The 20,707-nt window shown below is 45.5% G+C and overlaps 1 protein-coding gene across 4 annotated transcripts; it reads left to right on the top strand.

Annotated features, from left to right (window-relative positions):
• The first annotated feature begins 2,863 nt into the window (after positions 1-2,863).
• igsf9bb (immunoglobulin superfamily, member 9Bb) lies at positions 2,864-19,132 on the top strand. 4 transcript variants are annotated; one of them, XM_085935929.1, is made up of 20 exons: positions 2,864-3,162; positions 5,691-5,882; positions 6,787-6,933; positions 7,008-7,159; positions 7,235-7,352; positions 9,048-9,189; positions 9,547-9,692; positions 11,025-11,167; positions 11,267-11,407; positions 11,476-11,592; positions 11,673-11,823; positions 11,886-12,009; positions 12,569-12,744; positions 12,928-13,094; positions 13,535-13,619; positions 13,709-13,873; positions 14,001-14,046; positions 14,480-16,105; positions 18,047-18,174; positions 18,277-19,132. In XM_085935929.1, the coding sequence occupies exons 1-20, from the start codon at positions 3,066-3,068 to the stop codon at positions 18,489-18,491; spliced, it is 4,278 nt and encodes a 1,425-aa protein (XP_085792055.1). In that variant the 5' UTR covers positions 2,864-3,065; the 3' UTR covers positions 18,492-19,132. The 4 variants fall into 4 exon arrangements, with proteins under 4 accessions (XP_085792055.1, XP_085792054.1, XP_085792056.1 ...); XM_085935928.1 differs by having other exon boundaries at positions 12,868-13,094; XM_085935930.1 differs by lacking the exon at positions 5,691-5,882 and having other exon boundaries at positions 12,868-13,094.
• The last annotated feature ends 1,575 nt before the right edge of the window (positions 19,133-20,707 follow it).

Below are 20,707 nucleotides of genomic sequence, written 5' to 3'. Positions count from 1 at the left end.
GATTTTATTGGGTTTTTTAAAACATTGCATATTATTTGGCTGGTTCCTGAAAGACCCCCCCCCCCCCCCCCCATTGCGTGAATTTAATATCTTTAGCATATATTCAAATGAGTTTTTATGCATAGTTCCGTTCAAAGCTATAAGGCTGTTTCTAAAGATAGTGCCCTCTTGTGGTGAGGCAATGGAAACACGTCAAACACAAAATGATTGGGGAAAAAAGTCACTTTGGGCCACATTACTTCACTCCTGCAAACTGGAAATAGTATTTGATAGGACCCCTGTCAGTCATGTGCCCTGAATCGTGATTACTTTTCTACCCTTTACGGCGCCCGGGAATGAACCTCATGACCCCAGCAAGAAGTTCAGGGGGGGTTGCATATCATATCGTATCATATGGAGTCGCTTGTCAAATCAAATGAGTAGTTGAGCCAGGCGCATCTCCACGCAGGAAGGTTAGAGATGGAATTGAAGCTCTCACCTCAGAACTGAACCAGATCACCACCTACCTATTGAGTGCCTTATATGAATTGAGTTGTGCCGTTTGATTTTATTTTTATTTATTTCATTTTACGCCATGGGCCAAAATGTGACTTCGGAGTGTACAGTATTCATGCATTGCAGAGGAATCCAAAAGAGGCGCAGGTCATCTGACAAGATGCTTTGGGGGCACTGAATAAATAATTGAACTTGGCCTGATCTTTGACTTATCAATGGAACAGAAGACACAAATACGAGTGAAGTAAGAAAAGATGGAAAAGGTGTTGTGCAATAGTTATGCCCAAGCGGCGTTAGCGGCGACGGTGGGGTCTGTTGTCTACTGTCAGAGCAGACAGGGTGACCCACCAAGTGCTATTTGCGGTCGGGGTGTAGCTTGCAATCTGGCGCGACGACAGTACTTGTTCCCTCAAAGACCTCAGCGTGGGCTGAGTCAAGTTGTTGAACAGATGTACAGCAGGATCCGCTGGGAATTTGCTCCTTTGCTGTGTGTTGAGAACTTTGAGCAATCCAAAAGGTAGGTATGTCAAAAGAAAATGTAACTACATCAAAACACAAGCTATTGTGGGATACACATTTTCAATCCAAATGAAATGAGCTGTGGTTGGCAAGAATCGGTGAAAGATCTTATGCCACTTGACTGAATTAACCCACAATCATTGGACAAGTAGGCCAATGTGACTTAATAGTATGAGGCATGAAGCCAGTCAATTCTGCTTGTAAAATAATATTATGATGGAATAATAACAATCAAAACTTGTTCAGTCTTTGAATCCCATGAGACAGTTCTCCATCCGCGGTGGCAAGTCAAAAATGAAGCAATGGCGTCCTCTGCTGACAGATAGTCACCAAAACAGTCAGACGTCTGCTGACATTATGACCTTTAATCATTTGAACCATTTTAAGGTTGGGTCAGGATCGTGGGCGTTGTCACAAGAATTCAACACACCAAATTAAGAAACGATCATGTTTTGTATTTTCTGTCTAATCAATGTATGTCGATTTAAACTTGAGCAAAATGTAACATACGAATGCTTTTGCAATACATGTTACAGAGACATCAGCAATGACATTTTAACAATATGGAGTTTTGTTGTGGTGGGCGGTAGACAAAAAGCATATTGACAAGCTGTAACTAAAACGCCATTGATCTTGCTGGCCCAGACTGAGTGATGCCAGGCCCAGATTGGGGGTAAAACTCTCAAGCATACACGAGTGGACATATGAAACCTTGAAAACAACGAAAAACTTGACTACTTTCAACGACATGGCAATGAACACAACACAGTTTTCTGTTTTGTCAAAAAGCAAATACATCAACTCGCAATGCTGCCAAAATAGAAATGAATGTCAAAAAGTGCTTACACCGGACTTGTCCACCCAGTTGATCCTATTTTTGTGCCCTTCCTGTGCATTGACCCGGGAGCAGCGCTCCCCTCCCTCCATCCCTCCCTCCCTCCCTCCATCGCTCCAGGAGTCCCGCAGAGCAGAGACAGCATGACGGCTTCTAAATGAGAATGCATTAACAGGCTGTCTGATGTCAACGGCAACTGAGTCAGTGGAATTGCAAAGTGTCCATATTTAGACATAACTGGGTTACATAGCTGACGCACACTTTTTCAAGTGCATCAAACAGCATGAATCAGAACCAATTGACATAGTTACTGCACTTCACAATGGAAATATTTCCTTCACCTTGAGTGAACATTTGACTGAACCAATTTGATTTCACAGAGCAATGACGAACAGGAGGAGGTTTCCGCTCATGTTATTGCGCAGGATGATGGTGCAGCTCCCTCCGCAAAGGCTTCACAAGCCAACCCACCTTGAAACGGCATCCTCTGATGTTGCGTTAGCGTTCGGATGGAAATCTGACAATCTGTCAGGGAAACCGTTCATGTGCAGCCTCAAAAATCTTGTCAAATAAATAAGAACGATATTAATTTCTCGATTCATATCTCGGTCGGGATTTGTCAGGTATTCCTGTTCCAGGTATATCTAGAGGATATTTTCAAGGTATACATTCATTTGGTGATTTATACAAAGGCCGAGAGTGAATATTACAAGCAGCTTAATCACGTTTTACTTCATGTCCACATGGCTACAGTTAGTAATAAGAGCTTTAGAATGCGTGAAGATAACCATTTAGTGTTTGACGTCAGGTTGGAGTCTAGAACCTCCGAGTCGCTCGAAAAGTTGAACGCATCAAACCGGCACAGAAATGGACACCGCGGCTAACCAATGAACGATTCGCCTACTCCCAAATCCACCAATAGGGGTAGTGGAAAGGCGGGCTCTTGATGACCTCATGATTGTTGCACGGTCTCCAAGAGTCGTTTGCTGTAGTCCCATTGGCGCAGGTGATCTGTCTCGGGATGAGAGAGGAGAGGAGAGTGGCGGCGAGGGGAAGAGAGGGGAACGCTCAAGTGGCCAGGGCTCGCTTTCAATTCCAAAAAGATACCGGGCGGGCGGCCACCTTGAACATCATCTGGAACACTCGACGATGAGAGCTTCGCCGAATGGGGCACTTTGAGATATGATGTGCTTTCTTTCCGCTGGGGAATAGTACTATGATTTGGTATGTGGCCACTTTGATAGCAAGTGTATTCAGCAGCAGCAGCACCGGCGGCAGCGGCGGCAGCAGCACCCGAGGAACGGCCGCTCAAGGTGAGTCGAACGAAGCACATTAGCTTTTATGGACCGAGCGGAGACTTCTTGCTCAAAGTTTAACCCTTCACATTCGGCCACGGATTGATTTCACCATTTCTGCAATAGTTTGGGGATTAAAATGGCCAACTTGGATCTTTGCTATAACGTGTACATTGAAATGGAGCTTTTTCCAACAATGCGCATTGTGGTGGTCGCGTTTTGTGCAATTTAGGGCTTTTGAGCCAAGTGGAAGGTGAGCCAGCGGTTGCAGAATGCACCTGGCTCTCCAGACTGTCAACGTCAGTGCTAATGTACTCGAATATGATTGCACGGTGGCTTGCCCTAGTTTTACCACTTTTGTCCGCCAGAGGGAACACTACCTGTGTGAGTGAGTGAATGTGCTTGACGTAATAATTAGCCTGGACACTGCTGCGTCTCCTCAAGTTGGGGTCATCGGAGCTGCTCTTGTCCATTCTAATGTGAAAACGACAAACCAAAGCTTTTGCTTGAGTCCGTTCAATCAAGCTATTGACCCTGACCTTGTGTTTGCACAGCGATTGACTGAGAAGAATCTGCACAAGATTTGGCACACGGATTGCCGTTGTCATTCACAAGCAAAAACATTTCTGGAAGCCCGATCCATTTCAAAAACCTGGCCAGGACAGACACCAGCTGTCTCACTTCAACGTGCGATCCAGACACAACAATGTTTATTGTGCCGTCGCGCCTCGTAAAGTGACATTCAAACGTTGGCACGACAGCTTTGGACGTCAATCTGTGTTGTGCAAATGTTTGAATTCAGAGTGCTTGTTGGTGAGCTTTCTTCAATGAATTGTTCACTGATCCACTCCCAGCTGTTTGGCCTAATTCTACCAGTCAGCAGGAGGTAAGAAGCTCAAAAGCCATTATGGATAGGAAAATTCAAAAAGCACCACCACATTCCAGAAGAACAACAGAGAAGCATATGTAGAGCACAATACATGTCATTGTCTGGCCTTTAGTTACACGAGCAGATTGTCGTATTTCAAAACCAGGACAAAGTCATCTAACTTCCACAACTCACCCGGTTTACTTGGCAGATGAATCGAAACGTTCACATGATTTATCAAGATGGAAACGTCCATTCATTTCGTCATAAAGCTATGATGAAACAGATGTTTTGCGGACGCTGACTTCAAAACAGCAAAATATCCAAACATAAGAAAATGAAACACAGTTATGGCTGCAAAAAAAGAGGTGTATCTTGAGCTTTTAGTCATATGTGATGTTTATTTTCCAGAGACAGTACGTTTCATGTCATGGTTCTCATTGGACAATGATGACATGTACTCCATATGCTACACAAGCTTACTTTTCTGCGCCCTTAAAAGTGAAAAAAGTCTGGTACAAAAGAAAAAAATCATCTTTGGATATTGGCCGACATCACACGAGTGTTCCAAAAACGCCAGAAAAATGATGTTTCTCACTCCAAAGTTTTTGTGAAAGTTCAGAGGCATATTTTTTTCCTGTAAATTTTGGTTGAACTGGAACTGATTTTTTCCATTTATCTTTCCTTCTTTGTTTCTTTGGATCATTGCCCCGATCGTTATGCATATTCCCTTGGGTATTTGATTGTAAATCAACTAAATCCTAATTGGGACGGCCGGGGAGGGGAGAGGAGGGGAGGTGGTGGCAGAGGAAATTTGGCTGGGGTTTCCATCTGGATCCTTTGCTCTCTCTCTCTCTCTCTCTCCCGCTTTCATCATCAACATTGAAGTCATAGCACCAAGGGCCCTGTTGGTGCGCAATTTCAGATGATGTCACCAGCAGCCAATCAACACATTGTAAAGCTTGAAAGAGTGTGTGTGTGTGTGTGTGTGTGTGTGTGTGTGTGTGTGTGTGTGTGTGTGTGTGTGTGTGCGCGTTCGTTCTCCACCACTGGGTATAGCGAGCGTGCACACAGTTATTATCTGGTTCTACTGGCGAGCATGAGCCATCTCCTATTTGTGAACTATTTTTCATTTAAAAATGGTTCTGAATGGACTATTTGGCTTCAGTGAACGCATTCAAGCAGTTCTATTAAAAAAGAAACAAAGATCCCCTGCAGTACTAAGCACATTCTTTTCTCGTTCTATTCCCTGCTTTGGCTTCTTTCAAGTCCGATTGCAAAAATGATAAGGGCAAGACAAAATGAAAAGATTGTGTCTCGATTGCTCACATTCAAGTGTAATCCAGGCCTTCATCTGGGCTTCTTGATTGATCACGACCAGGAGGTGGGGTGGGTGTTACAATCCTGATTGATAGAACCTAAAGCTTAGCATATGTTTTTCTTATCAGATCCAAATAATCCCTCAAAGACTCTCAATAGTATATCACTTTTGCTGCTTTTCTGATCTAGCTGTGGAATTAGATGTCACGAAACAGACAAATACTACAACGTCACAACATTGACTTGAATTGCAAAAATCCAGTTTTTTTTTTTTCTCGTATATTACATTTTTAACATGACAAATGCGACAGATGCTTAAAAGTCCAAGTTGAGCATTTGATGCGGTCCCTTCCCGCAGGTGCCCACGGAGTGCGAGAGGAGCCCCAGTTTGTGACGGCACGTGCAGGCGAGAACATCATCCTGGGATGTGATGTGTCCCACCCTTTGAATGGCCAGCCCTACGTGGTGGAGTGGTTTAAATATGGAATGCCCATCCCCTTCTTCATCAACTTTCGTTTTTATCCTCCACATGTGGACCCAGAGTATGCTGGTAAGACGAGTTGATGATATTTAGTGACTATTCACATTGTTCAAGGACAGTGAAATGGGAAAAAAAAAAAGGCATCATTCAAATGTTATTGTCATAGTTTAATATTCTTACGACATCTTGTTTAGTATTTGGTGAACGTACCGATTCCGAATCGGTCCGCATATTAGGTTTTCAAAATAATAAAAAATGATCCTGATTATGATTAAGGATGATTCATTATGATATGAATCAATCAAAAAGATGTCTCATGGCCTAAAGTAGTTTGGATTATTGAGGACTGGCTTGGCTTTGCTGATGTTTTTGAGTCCCAGAAATCCTTTGTTGAACTCTTGTTGATAGCGGACCATCTGCTATGATGCAATTATCAGTCGGCATGGAGCAAAAGGCATTTGCCCAGCAAGCCTGTAATCGTCTTGTCAAAATTTGATATGCTGTTGCGTACGAATATCCAGCGACACGATGTGCTATCACATTTTGCCGACCTGCCACTCATGAGCGTAAGTTACGGCAAAGTGCCCGCCCTCGCCACAAAGTGGCGTGCCCGTGAAGAGAACATCTCAGCCCCACCGAAGCTGACAACTTTCTCTTTGCACTTTGATGTTGGGTTACTGCTCTTGCTCTTGCTCTTGCTCTTGCTCTTGCTCTTGCTCTTGCTCTTGCTCTTGCTCTTGCAGGTGCTGTTCCCAAAAAGGTGACACACGCTGATGTTACACTTTTCAATCCTTGCCTATTTATATCTGAGCTATTTGAAGCTTGTTCATATTCACTTGGCATTTTTTATCCTTTGACGTGTTTTTATTTTTTGATCAGTACACTTCTCACCTCCTCATTACATTCAACTCAGCCGGCTCCCTTCCTGCTGATCTCATCTGTATTTTTTTCTTTTTTTTCCCCTTCTCTCCAGGCCGGGCCAGTCTATACGGCAAATCCTCCCTGCGGATAGAAAATGTTCGTTCGGACGACCAAGGCTGGTATGAGTGTAAGGTGCTGATGCTGGAGCAGCAATATGATACTTTCTACAATGGAAGTTGGGTGCATCTAACTGTCAATGGTAAGACAAGTTTGTTGTTGTATTCCTGATTTGAAATCTAACAATTCCTATTTTTTTTTTCCGTGGCTCTCAAGCCCCTCCCACATTCACAGATACGCCACCTCAGTATGTCGAGGCCAAGGAGGGAGGAAGCATCATTTTGACCTGCATCGCTTTTGGCAACCCCAAACCCTCGGTCAGCTGGTTGCGGGACAGCAACCTTCTGCTCACCGGTGCCAAGTATAAGGTATCCCAAACAAACTGAATGGATTGAATGCAAGCCCACAGAAATGTCAAAGCGGTTGCACGTTTGTGTGTTCAGGTATTTGACGGAAGTTTGACAGTGCTGTCCGTCGGCCGAGAAGATCGCGGTGCCTATACGTGTCGAGCCTTTAGCCCCCAAGGAGAGGCCATTCACACAACGCGGCTGCTAGTTCAAGGTGGGTGGGGAGCTAGCTCTTTTTAGCCACTGTATCAACGTGCGCGGAAGGGATTGAGAAGAGCAACCACCGTCCGCTCAATGCGATATAAGAAGAGAAGAACGAGCAATGTCATTAACTGCTCTGTGGGTTTTCTGTCGAGCGCCACGCACATTTTAAAAAGCAAGGACAAAAGGAGGAGGAGAGTGAAGTCAGCGCTGCATCATTCCAAAATTGCCAAGTCATAGCGCACCTTTCTTATTCATTTCAATTCATCGTGAAATAAGTGATGTGATTCTGTCATTTAAGGAACACCTTAGTCAGCAAGACTAAGAGTTTCTGTTTTTTGGGGCGCCTTAGCAAAAGAAAAAAGAGCCATGAATGAAATGTCAGCTTTTGTAACTTAAGCAATAGATCAAGTTGAGCAAAAACTCCAAAAAAATGAATAATTCATTTAATACATAATACAACAACAAACACACCTCTGTGCTTTTTTTTTTACATTTCCAGAGACTAGCTCTTGGTGTTTTTTCCAGATTGTTTCACGGGATCCCTTCATTTGCTCCTCTTTACCAAAACAGATGGTGCTGCAAATGTTCCACCTCATTTAATTCGTAGATTGCGGCCAAAGCTGGCCAAAGCAAAAGTCAACCCCTGCAAAGTATGACGCAATCTCTCAGGATTAAATGTTGACATTTTCAACAGATTGATTTTCAGGCAAAAGCATGTTGACTTCCAAAAATCATACAAATGGTTTCAGTGATCTTCAAGGTATTTGACTCATCCTGCTCACGTCCTTAACCCGACCATATTTAAAATGCTATCGATTGTGCCCGGCCAATATTCCAGGCCCTGAAAATATCATTTCTTCTTAAACCAGTAATACAAAGCCCGAGATAAGCTACGATATGTTCAGTTGACCAGCTCTGTATAGTTTATAGCAGAGATGGATTAATAGAGGTCCTCCTGGAAAGCCATTGAGCTGCAGATCAACTACAGTGCCAGCAAATCTCCAACGCTCAGCTGGGTCCAAATAGGGCAGGTTGGCACACACACACACACACACACACACACACACACACACACACACACACACACACACACACACACACACACACACACACACACACACACACACACACACACACACACACTAGCACACACTAGCACACATTCGCTGCTTGCTTGTCTGGCTCAGGGGTGGCAGATGGAAATACTCTGCCTGTTAAAGGATCAGAATGTGGACCACAGATCAAAACTAACATATGGGACTAGCAATCTGTGTGTGTGTGTGTGTGTGTGTGTGTGTGTGTGTGTGTGTGTGTGTGTGTGTGTGTGTGTGTGAGAGGAATATTAACTGCATGCCATATACCTCTGATAAATTTCCTGATCCAGTGTTTGTAATTTGCTATGAATAAGTAAAGGTTAGTGATGTGATTCAAATGAAAGACACACCAACAGGTCCCCCCCCCCCGAGACACTTTAAATGGTGTGGAGCGAGCATCATCCATCTGGCAGTGCAAGGATCACTTGTAAAATTGTCATAATCCTTTTCTGAGTGCAGAATCATTGTGATGACACTGATGACAAAAAAAAAAAAAAGATGTTGCTTTTGTAGCCTCAACATTTTTTTTTTATAACACTGTGACAAAAGTAGGTCAAAAAGCGCATGAAGAAAATTGGACCTGTTGTTTGTCATGTGCTGTTGTCCACCAGGCCCTCCGTTCATTGTTGCACCGCCAGACAACATTACAGTGAACATCTCGCAAGACGCCTTCTTCACCTGCCAGGCGGAGGCCTACCCCCGGAACTTGACCTACACCTGGTTCTGGGAGGAGGACAATGTCTTTTTCAAGAAGTAAACACCATTTTTGAGTGCACCCATTACTCCACTCCAACCCAACACACAAAAAAAAATAATTTGAATGACAAATGCTAACTAAACAAAATATTGAAAAGACAGGAGGTGCAGAGTTTTAGTCCTTTCTGAAGCTGTGTGTAGATACGGAAAAAGGAGCAAGATTAAAGTCTCCGCTGACCAGAATGAGGGCGATGGGATGTCAACGGGATGACTGAAAATGTCATCTCGGAATCACAGCTGGCGTTTGTTACGAGATCAATTGGAATGGAAACAAACAATTGCAGTTTTTGAACAGAGAAGAGAATTGAATGATTGAGCGAAGAGACGCTAAAAATCTCCTTTTCTTTTCCGCAGCGACCTCAAGCGCAGAGTCAGTGTTTTGATCGACGGCTCCCTTATCATTGCCCAAGTCAAGCCAGAGGATGGCGGGAAATACACTTGTGCTCCTAGCAACAGCCTTGGCCTACCGCCGACTGCCTCTGCTTACCTGACTGTGCAATGTGAGTGAGCGAGCGAGAAACGTACCTGACGGAATTTCAAAAACCTCCAAATTCACATGTTTATTTTGGTCCTCTGGCGGCTCTGTGTTTGTTTGCCATTAGCGGTAACTATGGCGACACTTCCAGAAGGTTCAAACCCACTCCAGCTATATGTCTGGACGGCGATACGATATTTCAAATGAGCTACCGTCCCATTTGTGTCAAATATGAACACCGGGTCTAAAAATACGCCTCCTCGTGTTCTCACGATGTCCACGAGTACTCGTTGCAAGTAACGAGAGAAAACCTGACAGGCAGGCAGGCCAGTTGGCCAGCTGGCTGACTGGCCGACTGGCCGGCGGGCTTTTGACACTTGGGATCTTCTGTGGAGCAGAATGGGAATGCTCTCCTGGCAGTAGTCAAGGGAACAGATGTTTTGCATTCCCTCACTCGCCTGCCTCTTACGTACATTAGCGTGTGCCATGTGTGACAAACAGAAGCAGGAAAAAAAGAGAGAGAGAGAGTTGAGAGATGAGATTACGTCATTGCTGTTAGAGCAGGTATGTTTCTCTGTAAGACTGCAGAGGGCTCTCTCTCTCTTTCTCCATTAACGCCATCTGGTCTTCTAATTGTACTTTTCAATTCATGATTTTGCTTTCTAGTAAATAATTGCATCTTCCAGTGGGAAGCGGTGGGTCGTGAGCCATTGCGGGGTCTGCGAGCAGCGGCTGCTGCGTCTGTGAGCTATTTTTAGAAACTTGGCTGATATTGTCGTCTGGTGGCGCTGCTCGCGGCTCTCCTCCGCCGGCCGGGCTCTTTCTAACCACAGCGCTGCCAAGCCCACCTTTTGAACTTTACAAATGGAATGTCACAACAATGTCTTTATTTGCTGGGCTCCACCCTAACGCAATCCTTTTTTTTTTGCTTTTTCCATCTCCACTTTTTCGCAATACCAGATGTGGTTATTATCACGCTCCACAGTCGCAGCACCACCTCCTACCTCCTCTGCTGGGTTCTCTCTACCTTACGTCATCCGTAACATCTCTCTCTCTCTCTCTCTCTCGCTCTCTCGCTCGCTCTCTCTCTCTCGCTCGCTCGCTCTCTCTCTCTCTCTCTCTCTCTCTCACCTCCAGCTTGTGCTCTCCCTCGTTTGTCCTTCCTCTGCCATGCCAATTTTCTTCACTCATTCCTGCCTCTTCACACTCCCGTTTGCCTTATGACTTTGAAAATATCTTCTTTGCCCTAATTAAGGTTGCATTTTGACCCCGGTGAAGAAAAGGTGTTCAGAAATTGCACAGTAAATCAAAAAGGAAATCTTTTCCATGTCCTTTCTTGTGATTTGGGTTTGAGTAGATCCCGCTCGTGTTGTAAACATGCCATCCGTACTCTACGTGGCCATCGGTTTGCCGGGCTTTATCCGATGTCCCGTGGATGCCAACCCGCCTGTAACATTAGTTAAGTGGAAGAAAGACGGTCTCCCGCTCCGGATAGACAAGGTAAGATGAAGGAAGGAAGCACTGGTGTATCTTAAGCCTCACTCCAGTGCACTATTGCGATGAGGGCAATCAAGAATCGGCCATGACTGACGTTTACAGTACCCTGGTTGGAGCCAAATGGACGACGGGAGCATCCGTGTGGCAGAGGTGACGGAGGACTCTCTGGGCACCTATACCTGCATGCCTTACAATGCCCTGGGTTCCACGGGATGGTCCCCACCTGCTCCCCTGGTGCTAAAGGTATACGTGGCAAATTGAGATCGAGAATCTCAAAGAAAATTGCACCTAATCTGAGTCAACCTGTGTAGGACCCCCCCAAATTCTCAGTGGTCCCTGGAGGGGAGTACAGACAGGAGGCTGGGAGGGAACTGGTTATCCCATGCGAGGCAGAAGGAGACCCTTTTCCCAATATAACATGGAGGAAGGTACCCACCCGTCAGCCGTATCCTCGCTAATCATATGCAGCCATCTGTTGTTGGATGACAGACAGTGGTGCCGTTTTCAGGTGGGAAAGTCCAACAAAAGCAAGCACAACGTTTTGCCTCGCGGCAGCTTACAGTTCAAGTCACTTTCAAAGGAGGACCACGGGGAATGGGAGTGTGTCGCCACCAACGTCGCTACGAGCATCACTGCCAGCACGCATATCCAAGTTCTAGGTAAAGGTATGCTTGGCCGAGCGGTCACGAGTCAACTACTCGGTTGGCCTTCCTTCCCGCAGGCACAAGCCCTCACGCGCCCACCGGCGTCCATGCGGTGGCATCCTCCACCTGGACCAACGTGTCGTGGGAGGTGGGCTACGACGGAGGCTTCCAGCAGACATTCTCAGTCTGGTACGGCCATGTGTGAGTCATCCCAGCTTGCTTGGCTTCCTGCTTTTTCTCCCGGTGCAAATGTCGAGATTGCCTTTTGTGGGTAGCCTTTTTGATCTCAGTCAGGTGAAAATGTGAATTCCCCTCTCTTTTACCTCTAGCGCTGCTCTTGCTGCTTTGCTCTGCTTGACTGTGTGCTCTCCACGTATTTTGATAACCTGACAATATTTATCCCACTATGGATGGGAACATTCACGTTGAATTGAAATGGTCAATAAATGAAGGAATAGTTTTCAAATGATATCGCTGTGTAAGATTTGCTAGCACAAATGCTGCATGTGCTGCCTCTTTTGGTGACCATATCAACTCTGGACAAAGGGCAAAATGCAAAGCTAACTGCAGCATGGGCTGATCATCCAATCAAAGTGCAATTGATGATGTGATAAGCGTATCGTGTGTGTGTGTGGAAAAGTGGCTCATTTTCAATCACTATTGACAAGTATTTCACTTGAATGGCTATCAAATATGGAACGTTGATATCAAATGGACAGGTAGATCTTGTGTCTCACCTCCAACCACGACTGTCGTCCAGGCTAAAAAGGGAGCGTTTAGGTCCGCACGATTGGCTCTCAGTACCCGTGCCAGGCGGCCAAGAGTGGATGGTGGTGCCTGGCTTGGAGCCCGAGACAACATACCAGTGCAGCGTCCTGGCCCAAAACAAACTTGGCACGGGACCATTCAGCGAGGTTGTCACTGTGAACACATTAGGTGAGCAGATTTTTGTGCATACGTTTGTGCCCTGCTTTCACGCTGATGTCTCTCCCATTCAATTCAATGGAATCTTTTCATTCAATTGGCGTTGTGTATTTCAAGCCAAACGTTGTCTTCCAGTATTTCCTCTAAGTACCCCTGAACCACTGGTGCTACTTACCCCACCACGGTGCCTCACAGCCAATCGCACGCAGCAGGGAGTCCTGCTTACCTGGATCCCGCCCGCCAATCACACAGCACCCATCCAGCATTACGTGATGGAGTTTCGCTTGGGGGAGCGATGGGAGGTCCTGGATGACAGCGTCCCCTCGGGCGACACGGAGATGCTTGCTCGTGACCTCATCCAGGTAAAACGCCAATGGAATAGCTTCGGGTTCAACTACGACGAGTGCTTTTGAAAATGAAATGAACATATTTTCGGGTGACTAATAAGTTCTGACACTTTCATCTTCATGTCACATGGATTTCTCTTCAATGAAACCATCTTGCCGTGCGTGATACATAATGTGTGAGCTTCTGACTCAGTGGCATCATGCTGATGCCTTCCATTGTGTACGCACTCGCTCACCCACTCACATTTCTCCTGCACGTCATCACGCCACATGTGCTACCTCACTCACTCAGCCACCCACTCACATTTCTCCTGCACGTCATCACGCCACATCTGCTACCTCAGATACCTTTTCTACGACTGGTACCTCTGAAATGATATTCATTGTTTTGATCATGAATGAACCCAAATCAATGGAGCTGACGTTTCAACTCAATATTCTTGTTCTTTTTTAAGGAAGCCTGGTATGAGTTTCGCGTCATGGCCGTCATGGATGACACAATCAGTGAGCCTAGCAACACAGTCGGCGTGTCCAGTACAGGTAAGGTGTTTTTTTTTGTGTTTTTTTGTGTGTTTTTTTTTTATTTTCTCACGACTGACATGACTTTTCTTCTCCTACCTCCTCTGTAGACTTTTTTCCACCGCCAGAGATGGTTGAGGAATCAGGTTTGGCGCGACCAGTTGTGGCTGGCATCGTGGCCACCATCTGCTTCTTGGCCGCAGCCATCCTTTTCAGTACCATGGCGGCCTGCTTTGTCAATAAGCAGCGGAGACGGAAGCTCAAAAGGAAAAAAGGTAAGGTAGTTTTAGAAATGGCTGACCATTTATTTCCGCTAGATGTATCATTTTACCAAATCTTTGACTTGTTCAAAATAGTGACATGTAGGAATGTCTTTCTTTTTTCTTCTTCTTCTTCTTTCAGATCCACCTCTTTCTATTACCCACTTAAGAAAAAGTATGGCAACGCCGTAAGTACACGCGACTCACTTGAAACAAGAATAAATCATCACTTCCCTAATATTACAACAACAATAAATGACTTTGTAAGTTAAGTAGAATCAAGAAGCATTACATCGGTCACGGTAGCCGAGGTTATCTCGGATTAGACTCTAGCTCTCCGATCATCAAAAAAAAAAGGTATTTCAATGCACGAGTACTGACAAACTTGTTGTCGTCATTGTGACGCATGAATGGTAAGCAATTGCCTTTTTTTGTGAACCTCCTTCAGGTTTTGTCACAAAAGCCCAAAAATGGCAACGTATGCAAATATTTGACACGATCGAATTCCTACTTAAAGTATGTTCCCGTTTCTCTTTGATTGTAGCGGCGGGCCCCGTATCTTTTGCTTATGAATGTTCCAGATGACTGCATGACATCTTGACACGACGCTCTTCTCTATAGGCAATCTTCAGGAAAGGCCAGTCCGGAAAGCATCGGCTCAAAGGCATCCCTGTCACAATCATCCGACGATAGTCACGGCAAGAAAGCCTCCCTAAGTCCAGCCAAGAAAGAGGAGTTGTCTCTCTACAAGAAGACCAAAAGAGCAATAACGAGCAAGAGATACACCATCTCCAAGCAAGAAGCCCAAGCAACCACGCCTATCGAACTCATCAGCCGCGGCCCCGACGGGCGTTTTGTCACGGATCCGGCAGATGCCGAGTTTTCCGTCAAGCCCCGGCGAATCGAGGGTTTTCCTTTCGTGGAAGAATCCGACCTCTACCCTGAATTTCGACAGTCGGACGAGGAGAACGACGACCTTCGGCCTCTCCCGCCGGTTATGGCCCCTCTTCGGCCTCACCAGATCTCGCCCATCTCCAGTCACGAATCCTACCTCCAGCCTCCGGCCTACAGTCCTCGTTTCCAGAAGCCCTTTGAAGGTATGACCATCATGGAGAGCAGTCGTCTGCAGGCCACGGGGCAGATTCGCGGCTCTCTCCATCACAGGGCTTTCTACGGCTACCTGGGCTCCCACGGGGATCACGAGCCTCCTCCTTTTTATATGACCGATAGCAGTCCCCTTAGCTCCGTCATGTCCTCCCCTCCGTACCTGAGCGAAGGTCCCTTTGCGTACCCTATGATTCCAGAAGAAATGGGGGACGTTGATTTCACACAATATGCCGTCTCCGGCTTCCCTTATCCTCTGACTCTGGCTTCTTCGTCCCATTCGCCGGAATTTTGGCGGGGAATGGATTTGACCTTCTCAACGGTGGAGGGGCCCCAATTGATTTTCCCGCCGCGCCACTCTGTCCATCTCCATCGCCACGATTCTCCCTATCCCCCCCCACCCCCTGTTCTCCCACTGAGTGCTTTCCAGACCTCTTCTCTCCCAATGCCCACCTATCCGTCCGTATTGCCGCTAGAAGCGGCGCAGAGCTACTCCAGCAAGTCTCCCGGCAAGGCCAAGCCTCACGGCTCTCCAGCCAGGCACTTAGCCATGCGAGAGGCTCATTTAGCTCAGCTAAGACGCCACACGAGTCGCGGCGCTATGGCCGTTCCGGTTTTGCCTTACAGCACCGATCCGACGGCCCGTCTGGGCCCGAGCGCCCTGAGTAGCCTGGATACCCGATGGTTTGAATCCGGCCCCGCTTTCAGTCCCAGACAGGCTCGTAGGATGGACCCGGGTGCGCATCAGGTGGTTCTCCAGCCCTCTCGACTTTCCCCTCTCACCCAAAGCCCCTTGAGTTCTCACCGGGGATCTCCCGAGATTGTCGTACGTCCCCGACCGCGGCCGAACATGGTACCCCCGGGGATGTCTGAGATTACCCTCCTCCCTCCTTCCGCAGCCACCTTCTCAAGGAGATCTTCCCCTTCTTCCTCACCCGCACTAGGCCAGGGTAGCAGAAGATCCAGTCCTAGCTATCGTTCCCACATGGCCTTTGCTTCATCCGCGAGCAGCTATCCGGCTTCGCAGTCACCGTCACCAGCCATGGAAAGGAGCAACGTGTTTGGGCAGGTGCCATCTCACAGGAGAACTGAGGAGGAGATCCTTCCGTCTGAGCCCTCTCCGTCCCAGTTGTCCGCTTCAGGGTAGGTAGGGAGCGATTCATCTGCTTGACCCATGATGCTTTGACTTTCGGATGCAATCGAATCAATCATCTTTCAATCGAATTTGCATCGACTAACTGTACCGACATACTGACGTGCATACAAAACGATATATCTCTGTCAAACCATTCTTTCTCGACGTATATGAATAGAAATGGAAAATACATGAACTCGCTTCCGCCTAACAGGAGCTCATATGAATGGCATTGAATCCCCAGATAAATATCCATTGTTACGTCTAGATCCAAGCGTATGAGGATGCCTGTGTCACGCAGAGGGATGCTTTACGGATCTGGGCAGGCCCCGCGGCCCGTCCTCGGCAGGCCCCGCGGCCCGTCCTCGGCAGGCCCCGCGGCCCGTCCTCGGCAGGCCCCGAGTTAGCCACTTTTCGTGATCAATTCTCCCCCTCCGCCTTTTTCCCCACATCTTTCTTTCCCAGTCTCGTGTTTGTCAACGATCCCTTTAAAAGTTGCCTGTCTGCTTCTCGTGTTTTTGCGCCGTGTTTGTTGTCATCATGATGACTTTGGGTCAGTATGGTAAGTGGCTTTGAATAGATCCTGGAGTCTTACGTGCTTTGTTTTTTATTGATCTCAGCTATCTGGGCAGCGTTGTTGTGACCAAGTCGTCTACACCGCAATAGGTAAGGGTTGGATCCATGTCTGAAAGGGGGAGGGGTTAGCAGGTGGGGCTTTATTTGATCACCTCGTTCGTCCTTTAAAGGGGAATACAAGACCATTTTTGTAGGTCATCTCAGTTCCGTTTTGTTTTTGCCAAGCAAGCACTGGCATTCATACCCAGTGCATTGAATAGAAACGGAGCAAATGTGTCATCTCCAGAATTTGAAGACTTGGCGGCAGCCGTCAATCGCTCGTTTAAGCGTGATGTGTCGGCTGCGGTGTTGCGTTGTTTTTGGTTTTTTTCATTATTAAATGAACTAAACCCAACATCCAGTAAATGTTCTGTTTTTGCATGTCTAGCTTCTGTCAGTGGAAAAACATCCGTCCAGATTTCCCTCTCTTGCGTTGCCAAGCTAACTCGAGACACGCATGTGGTATGATCCCATTTCAAGTGGTCTGCGTGCAGGATAAAAAATAACGGTGACCCATTTGAATAGCTTTCAATGAAAATCGGAAATGTGTCAAGCAGGTGGCACACTGTACACGAAAGGGCAAAAAGTATCTCAGTTCAAGTGAGCTGATGGATGAAAATCTTTTTGAATGTATTCCCCTTTAAAGTTCTGTTCCATGTGCAAACTGCCATGCATGCCATTGCTAAATCCTCCGTTTTCAAAAAAAAAAAAAAAAAAAAAGAAACCCAAACAATTCTATTGATGAATTCTTGTTACATTTCTTGTCCTAGTGCTTCGCTTTTCTTTGGCTTATTTTCCATGATGTGACTGTTTCCCCTCCAGCCATCTCTTCCCCCTGTCAGCATGGTGAAGCCCATTGTAGACAGTTTCCATGTCTATGAATACATATTGATAATGCTTTGTTGCGCAGCTGTGATTTTTTTATTCCTTGTTCTAATGATCCTTGGTTTCTCTCTGTAGCCACTGTGGAAAGATGGCCGGCCGCCACACTTTTGTTTTCCGTGCATAAATACCGTGCTGGTAGCAGTGTGAGTGGCAAAAAAAACCCCAAAGCTCATAAGAGAGACACCTATTTGGATGTGCCACTGACAAGCCGCGCCAAGGGAGCATTTCAAAATAAAAGAAATACATAGTCAGTATCTACATTTTGGTGTAAACGAACAGTGTCATAGGTCTACGGAAAGATGTATTTCACAGATGCAAATCAGGTGTCTCGTCTTTATTCTTTAACAATGTGTTGCATGGATCAAGCGGGACTCCATTAGAATTAGGATCCAATTGTATGCCCTTGAAAATAGTTAGCCCCTTTTCCCCTCTTTCTTGTCCTTGTTTAGAAAACGTCGAGGTGCGCCGAGTGTCCTTTCGGGGTCTGAGAGGATGGATGCTCTGAAATACCAACGTATTAGAAAGGCTAAGAAGGTGACCGTGAATAACAATAATTCCAAGGCCAGGAGGAAAGCAGGTAGGTTGCAACGCGCTCACGGATTTTGCCACCCTTTTGGAATGCTCCAAATTCCATCCACGTGAACACATATTAGTCTTTGGCCATGGAATATGTTTGCAGGTGTCTCCAGCTCTCAGACCCAGCAGGCTCACATCACTCAGGTACTTCAGCCCGACGAAGCGCTCTACCTCCACAGGAAAAAGAAACGTCTCCGGATTCCCGATCCATCCAATCGCTTCTCTGCTCTGCTGTACCGCCGGCCCCTTCCGGAAGATCAAAAGGCTATTTTGGCTTGTATGGACAACGTAGAACTAGACCAGGCCACCTTCCTCTGAAAATAAGGTCGTATATGCGTATATTCCATGACCACACAGTAACATTGATGCATTTAGATGGGTTAAACCGGAATGGGATGGATATTTATTTTCACATCAATATTGATTTGACCCTGATGACAATTCCTCCAAAATCCCAAAAGCATGATGTACTTCTAAATTCAAAGCGCTCATCTCCATTTTCCTTCGATGGTCACGTTTCACGGTATAATTGTGTTTATCAAATGAGATTTTTCTCCAGAGCAAAAAAGCGACGACGAGAAAAATGTGCAAAAGTGAAACGCAAGCTTGCGCTGCCCGGTGAGCAGGTTGTGACTTACGTATGTGTTGCTTCTACTTCTCACATCAAGGTTCTTTCTCTGATGAGCGTTTTTCCTCAAATCTATCCAAACATGTGACAGCAGTCTGCAAAAGGTTATATGATATTGTGGCAGGACAAACATGAAAACCAAATACAACCAACCCGTAAAATGTCAAACTATTGTTCAATTGATGAGGAAGCGTCAATATGTTTGTACCTGGATTGTCGTTTGACTTAGTTATTGGTTGCGCTCAATAACGGTAGATTGTATGTTCATAATGAAGATTAGATGAAAGTTCCCTTCTAAAATAGTTGAGTAAAAAAAAAAAAAAAAAGAAAATCGACTTACTGCTGTCTCGTTTGTGTTCATAAAACTAGAAAATAGCTGTGAGGATATTGCTGATGTGAATAGCACTACAAACAAACGGCCTTCTGTGTAGCGGAAGGAAGGAAAAGAAATATTAGAATCATACAAAACTATATTTTGAAAAATCCTCCCGCTCGGTGGGCTGTATGGTTTCAAAGTTGTCATTCCTTTTACTACTACTACATTCAGTCAGACGACTTAAAAGTCAATCTCAGTACTGTATCACACGGGATTTCATCTCACCTGCTTTACGGGCACAACGAGTAGACAACCTGGTGCTAACCCATGCTGCACAAGTCCAACATTTACTTCCGTATTGTTGTCAAATGCATTTTCTCTTTAAGCCGAGTACACTACCTACAAATGGAATGCAACGTGTTGCTCAAGCTTCTTCCAGCAAAAGGGGCTTGACGGCTACCCCGCAAACAAAGATCCTCCCTCATCTGGCTGACAAACTCACTTTATTTACATCACTGATGATAAAAGTAACAAAGAGGAAAAGTATTGATGACATAAAGTATCACTTTTGTTTCAGTGTACAGATGGAGAAAAAACAAACAAAATCCATAGCTTTGTATATATACGTAACGTCTTCAATAAGCAGACATCTTTGTTTCTTTTTGGGTAGAATGCACATGTTGAAAAGTCGAGTGGGGGATCTTAGTGTAGGTTCCGTGATACTTTTGTAACAAACCAATGTCAAAATGTGAGTAAAAGACATTCTCCAAGATAGAAATTAGTTGATTATTAGGGAGCCAAGAAATATAAACTATCTCTATATGAATATAATATACATATGTATGTGTGGGGCCCAAATGGCTCTCTATATATTTGAGGACACTTCATGTTTTAAGAGAATGTACGAGTCGATATTTATTTTTATATCCATCTGTGCTTATATGGTAGCAGTGCAGTAGGGGGGAAAAAAAAACAAAGAGAAGAGAAGAGAAGAGAATGGTGCACTCGAATGGATTTCACTGTACTGTATACAAACACAGCAACCTATTTTTATAGCAACGTCTGCTTGCCATGAATAGTAAATACGAGTTTGATTGTGGGCCATCGTCTTGATTTTATTCTTTGGAGATTGTTACGATTACTCTGATTAGTTGATGGTATCCACAATTGGGGCTTACAGATCAGATGGCACGCTTACCCTTTGGATGGTGCTCTATTTCTTTCTTTGTTGACTTCAAGTGGAATGGTTTTACATGCATGTATTGATCATTTGTAAGGCAGCCACTTCCAAATGTCTTTTTTCTCCTTTCTGTTGAAGCACGAGCATGTTTTTGGGGTCACGTGATGTTGGTTCAGCAGCTTCTTAATACACACTTGGTGGCTGGCATTCAATTCAGTGCTCTACATTGCCAAACGACATATACCTGAACATTCTGAAGACTGGTGCTATTTCCAAACAGCTGTGGTGCTTTTTTGTTCTTTTTGAATTCATTGTATTTCCTTGCTTCAGACAAAATGTAGCCACACACTTGTGGAACCTCTGAGACACGACACAATTACAAAGTCATCCTCGTGACCAATTGCCTTTTT

The sequence above is a fragment of the Syngnathus leptorhynchus genome, chromosome 17 (genome assembly GCF_054491065.1).
Source record: "Syngnathus leptorhynchus isolate UIUO chromosome 17, UIUO_Slep, whole genome shotgun sequence".
NCBI lineage: Eukaryota > Metazoa > Chordata > Actinopteri > Syngnathiformes > Syngnathidae > Syngnathus > Syngnathus leptorhynchus.
Note: the sequence above shows the minus strand (reverse complement) of the source record. Positions and strands in the feature narration are given on the sequence as shown.